Below are 14,058 nucleotides of genomic sequence, written 5' to 3'. Positions count from 1 at the left end.
GAAAGCAAGCCTTTGTTTTGGGGAAGTGGCATTTGAAAGTATATTCTGCTTTCATTCAATGCTGAAACTAGTTCCTAGGTATATTGAGGGGCACCATTACTAAACTCAGTATCTTGGCCATTAGGCCAAAGGCTGCAAATGCAGAGCCCATCTTCCTGGTGACTTGACTCTAGCATTCCTTCCTTCTATCCCTCTGCTAAGTCCCTTTCCTTTCTTCTGATTTGAGCCAGTCTGTTGTTTGCCACCAGACTGAGAAAAATGTTGTCATCAGAATGGTTCTTAGAATGCTGTAGGAGGCAATTCCTCTCCTTCCACACATCCCTCTTTCTTCACTCTGGCACTTGAAAGTTCAGAAAGCAGCCAAATGACTACTTATAAGTCAATCATATCTTTACCTCAGACCCTATGGCTTGATCATGGTGAGAGTACTAATTGCCTCCTTTCTGCTGAGCAGGTTTGAAAGCACTGTGCAGGTGAGCAGACTGCAGGACCTCGTCAATCGAAGCAAGATGGCCCGGTGCCGAGGGCGTTTTGTGTGCCCAGTCATTCTCTACAAGGGCAAGGTAAAGTTGTCCCCAGGCTTCTGTAGAAGTGGTACAGACCAACTTTGGCTTCACTGCTCCCACTTCTTCTGGGGTAATGATAAGTATACAGCACTCAGATATTTAGAAACTAATAGTAGGCTATGTGGGGATAAATTAATTGCTGAATTAAGTAGCCCTGATTACCAGGGAACAGGGGAAAGGAACAAGCACTTATTGAAGTGATTCCTAAGTGCCCAGCACGGTGCTAATCGATTTACAAATAAGTAACGATCTCATTTGATTATAGGAGTTCAGAGAAAGGATTGAGACAAATGGGTTGGAGTACTTAAAGAAAAATAGAAGGGAGTACTCTTGGTGTGGTGGGGCATGAAGAGTGTCCAGATGGTAGATTGTGACTTATAGAGGACAACATAATGACCAGTTTGATCTAGGGGAGAGGATATATGTTAAGCATATTGGAAAATATAGTTAGGTCTGCATTACACAGGACATTAAAAAAGCTGGGTGAAAATTTTGTACTTGGTAGAAAATGAGGAGTCATCGTAGGTTCTGGATTGGGAAAATGACTGAAACAATTTTTAGGAAAATTATATTAGTAATGATATGCATGATGAATTGGAAGAGCTTAAAAGTATGGAGACTACCTTAGAGACTGTTAGAGTGATCTAGGTATGAGTGCCTTGGTTAGGGTAGTCAAAGAGGGAAATGTGAGAGATTGCAAGGAGAAATAGCAGGACTCTGTGCTTGATTCATTTTTTCATATGCAAAAATGACCACAAGATTACCATCTTAAAGCTAGAAGAGTGGAGAAATGGGATAGTTGGAAAGGGAAGTCCAGCCAACTTAGCTGGAGGAAAATAAATTCAGCTTTGAACACATCTAGTGTTAGGTGATGGGGGTAGAGGGAAAGGCTGGTATGTTTAAACTGAGAAATCATAGAGGCAGGTGGAAATAGGAACTGGAGCCCAGCATCTGAGGTGTAGACTTGGCAGTCTTCTGTCTAGTAGTAGTAGTCAAAGCCTAAAGACTAGATGAGTCTGTGAAAAGAATATATAGAGAACAGAGGTTCTTCACCTGGAGTCTATGACTTTTTCTTTTTTTAAAAAAAGTTTAATATATTTTTTTCAGCTCCATATAAAAAGAATTTTAACTTTTTTTTTTTAAATTTGGAGTTCTACATTCTCTCTCCCTCCCCTCCCCACCTTGAGAAGGTAAGTAGTTTTACATATGCTGTACATGTGTAATCATGCAAAACACATTCTCATCTAAGTCATACTGCGAAAAAAACAGACAAAACAACCCAAGAAAAATAAAATAAAGAAAAAGTGTCTTTGATCTGCATTCAGACTCCACCAGTTCTTTTTCTGGAGATGGACAGGACCTTTCATCATAAGTCCTTCAGAATTGTCTTGGATCGTTGTATTGCTGAGAGTAGCTAAATTATTTGCAGTAGATCATTCTACAGTATTGCTGTTACAGTATATAATGTTCTTCTGCTTCTGTTTATTTCACTTTGCATCAATTCATGTAAGTCTTTTCCAGGTATTTCTGAGAGCATCCTGCTCATCATTTCTTATAACATAGTAGTCCCCAGTTGATGGACATCCCCTCAATTTCCAGTTCTTCTCCACCATTAAAAGAGCTGCTATAAATATTTTTGTATGTACAGGTCTTTTTCCTTTTTGTTTTTTATCCTTTGGGATGCAGACCTAGTGAGTGGTATTGCTTGGTCAAAGAGTACGCATGGTTTTATAGCCCTTTGGGCATAGTTCCATATTGCTCTCCAGAATGGTTAAATCAGCATGCAGCTTCACCAACAATGCATTAGTATTTTAATTTTTCCACATATCCTCCAACATTTGTCATTTTCCTTTTCTGTCATATTACCCAATCTGATTAGGTGTGTGATGGTAGCTCAGAGTTGTTTTAATTTGCATTTCTCTATTCAGTGATGATTTAGAGCATTTTTTCGTAAGACTATAAATATCTTTGATCACTTTGTCTGAAAACTGCCTGTTCGTATCCTTTGGCCATTTATGTGAATTTGGTTTTTAAACATTTTGCTAACTATATTTCAATAATAATTGGTTTCCAAAGTGTTTCATGAATTTGAAAATTTTCGTTTGAGACAGGGATACAACATCAGACTTAAGCTTGGGTTCCAACAGACTGCCAAAGGGGTCCATGACACAAAGGTTAAGGAACCCTGGTATAGAAGGAGGGAAAAGTCTTGGGGACTGTCTGAATATAATGAGCAGGATGAGAGAAAGAGCTAGCAAAGGAGTCATTTCACTTCCAGACTGAACATTATACCCTCTTGTTTCTCAGGCACCCCTTATTATAAGTAACTTCAGTGTATTGAATTTTAAACTGAAACTGTTGATAAAATAAGGAACTAATTCATATTACAGACCTGTAAATTTAAAGCTTAAGGAATTTCATTCCGGAGGACATATATTAGGAAGCAGTGACCATTGGTACCAAAGAGTGATATCATAGGTCAACACCAGGCACTCTTCCCTCTACCCCCTTTTTTTAGAAGGGAGAAATGTTCTAGAATTTGGAGATCTTTGACCATATAAGGAATGGTTATGCACCCTGGGATTGGTAGGTATTTGGAGGAGAGCTCTAATTTGGGCCAGGAAATATAACTTCCTGAAGGCATTACCCTGCTTGTGTCTTCCATTTCCCTGCTTGTGTCTTCCATTACCCTGCTTGTGTCTTCCATTACCCTGCTTGTATCTTCCATTACCCGGTATGCTTTAGATCCATATCTTATCTTTTTGATTCATTTGCTGAGGGAGGAGAACTTATCTTTTATGTAGAAACTCATCTGACTTATAGGAATCAATGAGGGAAAAGAATCTGCTTTGCAGAACTTTGTTGCAGTTTGTTTATCTGGTGAGAATTTCTATGCTTTGGGGATACCCCTCCGGACAATGAGGAGTTTTAACTAGGTGATCTCTAAGGTTACTCCTAGTGTTAGCACACCAGTGGATCATATTAAACTCCTCTTTACCTAGACACTTGTACTTTCTGTGACTGGTTCTAATTTCTCCTTTTTATTATTAGGGAGTTTGTTGGAAAGAATGTACACATTGGGATCCAAAGCCTTTGAGTCATTTCCATTTGACAGATGTCAGCTGAGCAAGCCATCTAATCTTAGCCTCACTTTCCCCATTTGTAGCTGGGAAATAAGTGTTAGCAATCCTGCCTCCCCATGCCATGTGGAGAGTGCTTTGTGGGTTGGAATTTGTTGCTGCTATTACTTCATTGGAGGTCTTTAAGCAAAGCTTACATAGAATACATGTGAAAGATGCTGCAGAGATGATTAGTCTTGAGATATGGACTGATGGCCTCTAAGGTTTTCTTTTGAATGTCCAAGGGGAAGAGGAGAACCAGGGAAGACAGGAAGAAGGGACATGAAGGGGCTTTGCTTTTTTTTTTTTTTTTGAGTAGGTCTTGACATCATGCTTTAAGAAGTAGGAAGATAAGGAAATATACTAAGTGCTAGGGATACAAAAAGAGGCAGAAGACAGACTCCGCCCTCAAGGAGCTTGTAGTCTAATGACAGAAGCAACATTCAAACAGCTGTGTACATACTATATATAAGGACAAATAGGAAATAATTGAGAGAAGACTCTAGAATTAAGAGGTTTAGGAAGGTTTCCTGTAGAAGCTGGAATTTTAGTTGGGACCTTGAAGCCAGGGAAACTATTAGGCAGAAATGAGGAGGGAGAGTATTCCAGAAAATGGGAGACAGAGAAAATGCCCAGAATGGAGAGGTGGAGTGTCCTGTTCATGGAACAGCCTGGAGGCCTGTGTCACTAGACTGAAGAGTATATGAAGGGGAGTAAGGTGTCAAGCCTGGAAAGGTAGAAATGATAGGTTATGAAGGACTTTAATTGCCAAGCAGAATTTTGTTTGATCCTGGAAGCCATAGGGAGCCACTAAAGTTTATTGAATTAGGGTAGTGACATGGTCAGAGCTGATCTTGAGGAGAATCACTTTGGTGGCTGTCTGGAGGGTAGACAGAAGTGAGGAGAGACTTGGTACAGCTAAACCCACAAGCAGGCTATTGCAGTAATCTGCCAAATTGTGGCAGGGGAAGAGAATTTGTAGATAGGACATAAAGAGAGCAGGAATAGACATGGGTTCCTGAAGATTATTAGTGAAAATCAGATAAGCTGGTACCTAAAAGGAAGAAAAGGGTTAATACAAAGGTTGGTTTGGTTTTTGAAGATAGAAAGGGAAGGCCTGTTCCACCAAACATGCTCCATATCTTCCCTAACTTACACACGCACAGATGATATGTAAGTGACTTCTTTGCATCCATTTATCTCAATGGTAGAATGGAAACTAAAATCCATTTCTTCCACCATGGTCATCCTAGATACTTTCTGCTAGCGTGTGCTGCCGCCTTGTGTAAACTGGGCTGAAATGCACCTTTTTCATGTCTCATTGACTGGAGGGAAGAGCCTGTGGCCAAGCAGCTGAGAATTTAAAAAAAAAAATAGATTTCATACTTTGCTAGGGTTTTGCTCAAGAAGTTAGTTACCCTTCTTGAGTTCAAGTTACTTAAGCCAGATGAACTGTGTTCTTGATACCAAAAGAACTGAAAGATGTAATTGCTGAACCACTTTTGGCAGTCACTGAAAGATCATGGAGAATGAAAGGTGTCTCTCACAATTAGAGATGGATAAATGTCAGGTTTTTAAAAGAAAAAAAAGGAAGGGAATGAAGCCTAGAAATTTTAGGTCATTGAGTTTTAGTTTCCTGGGAAATTTCTAGAAGTTATAAAAAATAATTTTTTGTGTTACTTTCATATTCATATATATCCTTCCCCTCCCCATGGAAACATTCCTTGTAACAAAATAAAATAAAATAGGAGGAAAATAAGGTAATTCAGCAAAGCCGACTTATCAACCTAGTCTGACAGTATGTGCAGCATTCCACACCTGTAGGCCTCTCACCTTTGCAAGAAAGGGAGGGAATCGTTTTCCCAACTTTTCTCTAAAATCAAGTTTAATTATAATAATTACATATGGCATTCAGTTTTTTAAATTCCCATTTGCATTATAATTGTGTAGTTTTCCTAATTCTGCTTTACTCTGTATCAGGCTTTCCATGTTTTATTTACATTCTCTGTTTCTTACTGCATAGTAATTTATGTTCATGCATCACAATTTATTTTTCCGTTTCCTGATTATAGACTTAAGGATGAAAAGAACTTTAGCAGTCCAGCTTCCCTCATTACAATTGAGGAAACTAAGGCACAGGGGATAAATGACTTTTAAGTTTCTGAAGCAAGTTTTAAACTTAGTTCTTCCTGTCTCCCAAGTCCAGAGCTCTATATCATGCTCGCTAAATTTGTGGCCATCTGTCTACCCTCTTCAGTGCATTGTTACTAAAAGGAGTGTTGTTATGAATATTTTAGTGCGTATGGGACATTTCTGTTTTACACTTCTTTGGGGATATGTGACCGGCAATAGGATCTCTTGTGTCAAAATGTATGGACATCTAGTTATTTACTGAATATAATTCCAAATTACTTTCTGTGTAGAACTTCTATTAAAGGGATAGTTAGGAAATATCTGGAAAAGAAAACAGTGATCAGAAATCAAGCATGTCTTGTCAAGAACGGGTCATGCCAGACTAACCTGTCCTTTTTTTGGACAGTATCTCTAGGCAGATTGATCAGGGGAATGTTGTGGCTATACTTTATCTTTAACAGAATATTTGATAAAGTTTCTTAGGGCTAGTTGTGTTCTTCCTTTGATGCTGAAGAAGACCATGCCATCAGAGAAATGATGACATGACTTGCACTTGACTTTGTTTTGAGTGAGGGAGGGCTGTGCAGGTCACCAGCCTCACTTCTCCTGAGCCGTCTGGATCCAGTGACCAGATATTCATCAGGATGACTGGAGATGACCCAAGATGCACTGGGAGACCTTGGTCCCTTTAGGCCAAAGTCTATACAGGTACTCATTTAGGTTGAGGTAACGCACATTTATTGAATAGACCTCTTTAAGAAGTAGTCAGGGCACGGCCCTTTTAATGAGGCAACGAAAAGAAAGACATCATGCTGGAAGGGAAACAGCAGCAGTTACTATTGATAATCACTCAGAAGCCAGGAGGGTCCAGGAGAGCCTTTAGGCAGGGGCAGGGGCAGGGGCCCCATGCTATCTGAGCTTCAGAGTGCTGTAGGCTCAAGGTTCAAGGAAGGGTGAGCCAGTTAGTGACATGTGGGATGCATGACAGTACAGTTGGACTCATAAGTGGCTAACTGGCCAATCTCCAGTGGGAACCTAAAAAGAGGTATTAAGTAGATCTTCAGGACTCAACTCTGGGCTGTTTAATATGTTTGTTAACCACTTGGATAAAAGCATAGATGGTATGCCTGTCAAATTTGCAAGTGACATGAAGGGGATAGCTAACAGATTAGTTGAAAGAGTCTAGGTCCAAAAAATAGTCTTAACTGGCTGTGATAGTGAACCAAATTGAATAAGATCAAATTTGGTTACAATAAATTTTAAGTCTTTACATTTACAAAAAAAAAACACCAAAAAACACGAACTTTGCATGTCCAAGATGGGAAAAGTGGCTGGACAGCCTTTTTATATGAAAAAGACTTTGGGGGTAGGTTTTAAGATGAAATTGGATTTTTGTGGATAGAATGCTCTTTGGTGTGCCTGCATTAAAGAAGGCACTGTACTCTGAGCAAAGCATAATTGCAGTAACTCAAAAGAAACATGAGATGTACAAATTTAGAGCCATCTCTACTCCAAATATTCATATTCCCATTTGTGCCTGACCTGTGGTGCAGTCACCCAAGCTCCTGTTGATCTGATCAGCCTTTCAGACACATTGTACCTTGACTCCAACATAGTGATGTCATTTTTACTCCTCTGAGAACAAAGGACAGAAACCACCCAACTGTTGATTACAAATCAACGGTATAATATGGCAGCCAAAAATAGCTACTGTGATCTTAGAGACTTTAAGAGTGGCTTATAGCTTCCAGGAATAAAGAGATGGTAGTTCTGTTCTGTTCCTGTCAGACCATACATGAAATATTATGCTCACTTCTGGAGACCACATCTTAAGAGGTCATTGATAACCTGAAGAGTACATAGGGGTAGTCAACCAGAATTTGGAAGGACCTCAAGATCATGCCATTTGAGAATCAGTTGAAGGAGCTAACTATGTTTAATCTGCACAAAAGAACATCAGCAGGGAACATATCTGTCTTCAAAATTGTGGTGAGCTTCATGGGTGAATATAGAATTCTAAGTTTAGAGTAAGGTAAAACTTTTGAGGAGGGCGATTCTTGGGATTTTAATGTTCTATCTCTTTTTAAAAAATAGTATTTTTTTTTCCACCAATTATATGTCAAGAGAATTTTTAGCATTCATTTTTTTTTTTTTTACAAGATTTTGAGTTCCAGATTTTACCCCCTCCCCTCCGGTCTTCTGAAAATGGTAGGCAATTTGGTATATTTAATGCATGTGCTATTATATAAAACATATTTGCATATTAGTCAGAGTTGTGAAAGGAGAAATAGATCAAAAAAAAATCCACAAAAAAAGAATAAAAGTGAAACAAAGATGCTTCAATCTGTGTTCACAGTCCATCAGTTCTTTATCTGGAGGTGTTCCTTTTGAGTCTTTTCTACTAGTCATTGCTGAGAAGAACTGAGTCATTCATAGTTGATCATCATACGATGTTGCTGATACTGTGTACAATATTTTCTTGGTTCTGCTGATTTCAATTTGCATCAATTTGTACAAGTTGTTCGAAGTTTTTCTGTAATATGCCTGTTCACCATTTCTTATTTGCACAGTATTCCATTACATTCATATACCACAACTTGTTCGGCCATTCCCCAACTCATGAGCATCCCCTCAATTTCCAATGTTTTACCACCATGAAAAGGACTGCTATAAATATTTTTGCATATGTAGGTCCTTTTCTCTTTCTTATGTTCTATTTGGGATACAGACCTAGTAGTGATATTGTTGGATCAAAAGGGGTATGCAGAGTCCTAAATTGTTCTCCAGAATGGTTGGATCAGTTCACAACTCCACCAACAGGGCATTAGTGTCTCAATTTTCCCACATCCTCTCAGCATTTATCATTTTCCTTTTTTGTCATATTAGTCTGATAAGTGTGAGGTGGTACCACAGAATTGGTTTTAATTTGCATTTCTCTAATAAAAAAATGACAGAGCACTTCCATATACCTTTGGATAGCTTTGATTTCTTCATCTGCAAACTGCCTTGACCATTTATCAGTTGGGGAATGGCTTGTATTCTTATAGATTTGACTTATTTCTCTATATGTTTGAGAAATGAGGCCTTTATTAGAGATGCTTGCTATAAAGATTGTTCCCAGCTTTCTGCTTTCCTTATAATCTTGATTGCATTGGTTTTGTTTGTACGAAAGCTTTTTATTTTTATATAATAAGAACTATCTATTTTACATTTCATAATTTCTATGACTCACTTAACTTCTCCTTTAAGAATTTGGATACTATAATAGTTGGTGGTATTTGTGTTTAGTGTTGACATTGCTTCATTGTCTATGGTACCTTTTAGCAAGATGTAATTTCCTTCCTTATCTTTTTTTCTTATCTCTTTTTATTAGGTCTTTTTTGCTTTTGCTTTGCCCGAGATCAGAATTGCTACCTCTGCCTTTTTTTTTTTTTTTTAAACATCAGCTGAATATAATAGATTCTGCTCCAGCTCCTTACCTTACTCTTTGTGTCTCTCTGCCTCAGGTGTTTCTTATAAACAACATATTGTAGTTTTTGATCCACTCGGCTTCTGTTTTAGAGGAGAATTCATCTATCCTATTCACATTCACAGTCATGATTACTAACTGTGTATTTCCCTCCATCCTGTTTTTCCTCCAGGTTGTCATCGCTCTCTTTTCATCCTTTCCCTCCTCACCAGTGTTTTGCTTCTATCTACCCTCTACCCTGATCTGCCCTCCCTTCTGTCAGCACCTCCCTCCTTTTACTTTTTTCCCCCTCCTACTTTCTCGTTGGGTAATATAGATTTCTATTTTCAACTGATTGTGTATATTATTCCCTCTTTAAGCCAATACTGATGAGAGTAAGGTTCAAGTGATGCCCATCATCCACCTTCCCATCTCCACCTCTACTGTAATAGGTCTTTTGCACTTCTTCATGTGAAATAATTTACCCCATTCCACCTTTCCTGTCCTTCTGCACCCAGTCTACTCTTCTTTCTCATCCCTTAATTTTTTTTATGTCATTCCCTCATTCACATTATACGCATACCTTCTGTCCATGTATATTCCTTCTAACTGTATTATTAGTGGTACTTTTTCCAAGAATCTCAAGTATTATTTCTTCTCATGTGGGGATATAAGCTATTTAGTTATGTTTAATCCCTTATATTTTCTTTTCCTTCTCTTGGGTCTTGATATTGGAGATCAAATTTTTGATTTAATTCTGGTCTCCTTATGAAAGCTTGAAATACTTCCATTTCATTGAATGGCCATTTTTTCGCTTGAGGTATTATGCTTAATTTTGTTGGGTAGGTGATTCTTGGTTGTAGTTCTGGGTCCTCTACCTTCTGGAATATGTTCCATGACCTCCAGTCTTTTAATGTTGTAGCTGCTAAGTGCTGTGTAATCCTGCTTGTGGCTCCTTAGTATTTGAATTGTTTCTTTCTGGCCACTTGCAGTATTTTTTCCTTGACCTGATAGTTCCAAAATTTAGCCATAATTTTTCTTTGGAGTTTTTATCTTGGGATCTCTTTCCTGAGATGATCAGTGAATTTTTTCAGTGCCTATTTAGACCTCTGGTTCCAGGATATCAGGGCAGTTTTCTTTGATAATTTCCTGAAAGATACTGTCTAGGGCCTCTTTTTATTATGGCTTTCAGATAGTCCAGTAATTCTGATACTGTCTGTCCTGGATCTATTTCCCACATCATTTGTTTTTCCCATGAGGTATTTTACATTTTCTTCTATTTTTTTCATTCTTTTGAATTTGTTTAACTGATTCTTAATGTCTCATATAGTCATTAACTTCCACTGACTCAGTTCTAACTTTTAAGGAAATGTTTTCCTCTATTAGCTTTTGTACTTTTAAAAAAAAATTAGTATTTTATTTTTCTCCCAGTTACATTGTAAAAATCAATTTCTTTAACATTCATTTTTAAAACTTGAGTTCCAAATTCTATTCCTTCCTCCTTCCCCATCCCTTCTCACTGAGAAGGCAAGCAATCTGATATAGGTTATACATATGTAGTCATATAAAACATAATTCCATATTAGTCATGTTGTAGAAAAAAAAACAGACCAAAAAACCTCAAGAAAAATAAAGTTTACAAAGTATGCTTCAGTCTGTCTTCAGACACCACTAGTTCTTTTTCTAGGGATGAATAGCATTTTTCATCCTAAGTCCTTCAGAGTTGTCTTGGATCATTGTATTGCTGAGAAGAGCTAAGTCATCCACGGCTGAGCATCTTTACAGTATTGCTGTTACTTTGTACACCACATATTTCACTTTACATCAGCCCATGCAAGTCTTTCCAGGTTTTTCCTAGAGCATCCTGATCATCATTTCTTATAGCACCATAGTATTCCATCACAATCACGTAGCATACTTGTTCAGCCATTCCTCAACTGATGAGCATTCTCCCAATTTTCAACTCCCTGCCCACACAAAAGAGCTGCTAGAAGTATTTCCATGCAAACTATCCCCAAAGGGATATAAAACTGCGCATACCCTTTGACCCAGCAATACCACTTCTAAGTCTGTATCCCAAAGAGATCATAAAAATGAGAAAAGGACCAACATGTACAAAAATATTTATAGCAGCTCTTTTTGTGGTGGCAGAGAATTGGAAATTGGGGAGGTGCCCATCAGTTGGGGAATCGCTGAACAAGTTTTGGTATATGAATGTGATAGGATACTATGGTGCTATAAAAATGATGAGACGGTAGACTTCAAAAAAACCTGGAAAGATTTATATGAACTGATGCTGAGTGAATTGAGCAGAACCAGGAGAACATGTACACAGTAACAGCCACATTATGAGGTGACTTTTGTAGATTTGGCTTTTCTCAGCAATACAAAGATCTAAGGCAATTCCAAAAGACTTGTGACAGAGATGGTACTATGGAGTCTGAAGGCAGATCAAGGTATACTCTTTGCTCTCGTTGTTTGTTTGTTTGTTTTTTTGTTTGTTTCTTCTTTCTCGTGGTTCATCCCATTGGTTCTAATTCTTCTTTCCAACCTGACTAATGTGAAAATTTGTTTAATATGAATGTATACATATCAGATTGTACACTGTCTTGGGGAGGGGAGAGGAGAAAGAGTGAGGGAGAGAAAATTTAAAACTCAAAAGCTTATGGAAGTAAATGTTGAAAACTAAAGATAAATGTTTTTTTAAAAAAGAAATATTTCTGTGCATATAGGTTCTTTTCCCTTTTTTTTTTTTTTCAATCTCTTTTGGGTTACAGAACTAGTAGTGGCACTGCTAGGTCAAATGGTGTGCATGATTTTTATAACCCTTTGGGCATAGTTCCAATTCCATTCTGTGGAACAATCCTATGCTCTATAGATGCTCTCCATCCCCTGACAAAGAACTGATGCCGTCTGAAGACAGATTGCAGCTTTCTTTTTTTTAACTTTATTTTTCTTGAGATTTTTCTGTCTGTTTTCTTCTACAACATTACCGTATAACCTATATTGGATTGCTTGCCTTCTCAATGAGAGAGGTGGGGAAGGAGGAAAGAAGAGAATTTGGAACTCAAGGTCTTAAAAAGGAATGTTAAATATTGTTTTTACATGCCACTGGTTAATAGGATATACAGGCAATGAGTTTTAGAAATCTATCTTGCCCTATCAGAAAATGAGGGGGAAAGGATAGAAGAGAGGATGGGGTAATAGAGGGGAGGGCATACTGGGGGAGGGGGTAATCAGAATGCTTACCGTCTTGACTGGGGAGGAGGGGAGAGATGGGGAGAAAATTTGGAACTCAAAATCTTGTGGAAATGAATACTGAAGACTAAAATAAGTAATAATAATTTTAAAAAGAATTCAAGGGAGAAAATTGTTTTTGCATGTAACTGGGGGTGAAATAAAATAAATAGAAAAAAAAGAATGGTTGAATTGGTTCACAGCTCCACCAACAGTGCATTAATGTCTCATTTTTTTCCACAATCTCTCCAACGTTGTCATTCTTCTTTTCTATCCTATTAGCCAATCTAATGATATGAGGCAGTACCTCAGAATTGTTTCAACTTGCATTCTTTCACCCAGTAGCAATTTAGAGAAAGGGGCAGCTAGGTGGTGCAGTGAATAAAGCATCAGTGCAGGAGTCAGGAGGACCTGAGTTCAAATCTCACCTCAGACACTTGACACTCACTAGCTTTGTGACCTTGGGCAAGTCACTTAATCACAATTGCCTCATCCTAGGTCATCTCCAGTCATACTGATGAATATCAGGTCACTGAATTCAGATGGCTCTGGAGGAGAAGTGAGGCTGGTGACCTACACAGCCCTCCCTCATTCAAAACAAAGTCAAGTGTAAGTCATGTCATTATTTCTCTGATGGCATGGTCTTCTTCGGCAATGAAGGATGAACACACACAGTGATTTAGAGCACCTTCTTATATGGCGATAAATAGCTTTGATTACTTCATCTGAAAGCTATTCTTATCTCTTGATCATTTATCAGTTGGAGAATGGCTCCTATTTTTATAAATTTAACTCACTTCTCTATATATTTGAGAAATGAGGTCTTTTTCAGAGAAACTTGCTTCACAGTTATGATTGCTAAATGTATTTCCCTGCATCCTCCTTCCCCCATGCCCGCATTCATTCTAATTCTCTCCTTTCAACCTGTCTCTTTTCAAAAGTGCTTTGCTTCTTACTTCCGACTCTCCCAGTCTACCCTCCCATCTGTCACCACTCTGCCTCCTCTTACCCCTTCCCCTCCTACTTTCCTGTAGGGTAAGATAGACTTCTATACCCAATTGAGTGCATGTGTTGTTCCCTCTTTGAGCCAATACTGATGAGAGTAAGGTTCCTCTAATTCTATTACTTGATTTTCAAAATCCTTTTTGAGCTCTTCCATGGCCTGAGAACAATTCAGATTTTTCTTGGAGGCTTTGGATGTTGGAGATTTGACTTTGTTATCTTTTCTGGGTGTGTATTTTGATCTACCTTCTCACCATAGTAACTTTCTATGGTCAGAATGTTTTCTGTTGTTTGCTAATTTTTTAAGTCTTTTTCTTGACTTTTAACTCTTTGTTAAAGGTAGGGCTGTGCTTCTAGGGTAAAGGGTGCACTGTTCTAAGCTTTAGGAATTTTACGTAGATACTTTCAGAGTTCTTTTAAGGTGGTATGATCTAAGGAGAAGTATGTTTACTGCTCTCCTGGCCTGTGCTCTGGTCTTTGAGTGACCATAAGCACTCTTTTCTGCCCTGGAACTGTGATGATGGTCCTTATTCCACTGTGGCCCTCAAGTTCT

The 14,058-nt window shown here is 38.2% G+C and overlaps 1 protein-coding gene across 5 annotated transcripts in view; it reads left to right on the top strand.

Moving 5' to 3' along the window:
• Positions 1-14,058, top strand: part of MTMR14 (myotubularin related protein 14) — a 54,102-nt gene that overhangs the window by 4,537 nt on the left and 35,507 nt on the right. For all 5 annotated transcript variants that reach the window (XM_072598569.1, XM_072598571.1, XM_072598568.1 and 2 more), the window contains exon 3: positions 455-563. In XM_072598569.1, coding sequence (XP_072454670.1) covers positions 455-563 — 109 coding nt within the window. The remainder of the gene's footprint in view (positions 1-454; positions 564-14,058) is intronic.

Source organism: Notamacropus eugenii, chromosome 3, assembly GCF_028372415.1.
Source record: "Notamacropus eugenii isolate mMacEug1 chromosome 3, mMacEug1.pri_v2, whole genome shotgun sequence".
Lineage (NCBI taxonomy): Eukaryota > Metazoa > Chordata > Mammalia > Diprotodontia > Macropodidae > Notamacropus > Notamacropus eugenii.
Note: the sequence above shows the minus strand (reverse complement) of the source record. Positions and strands in the feature narration are given on the sequence as shown.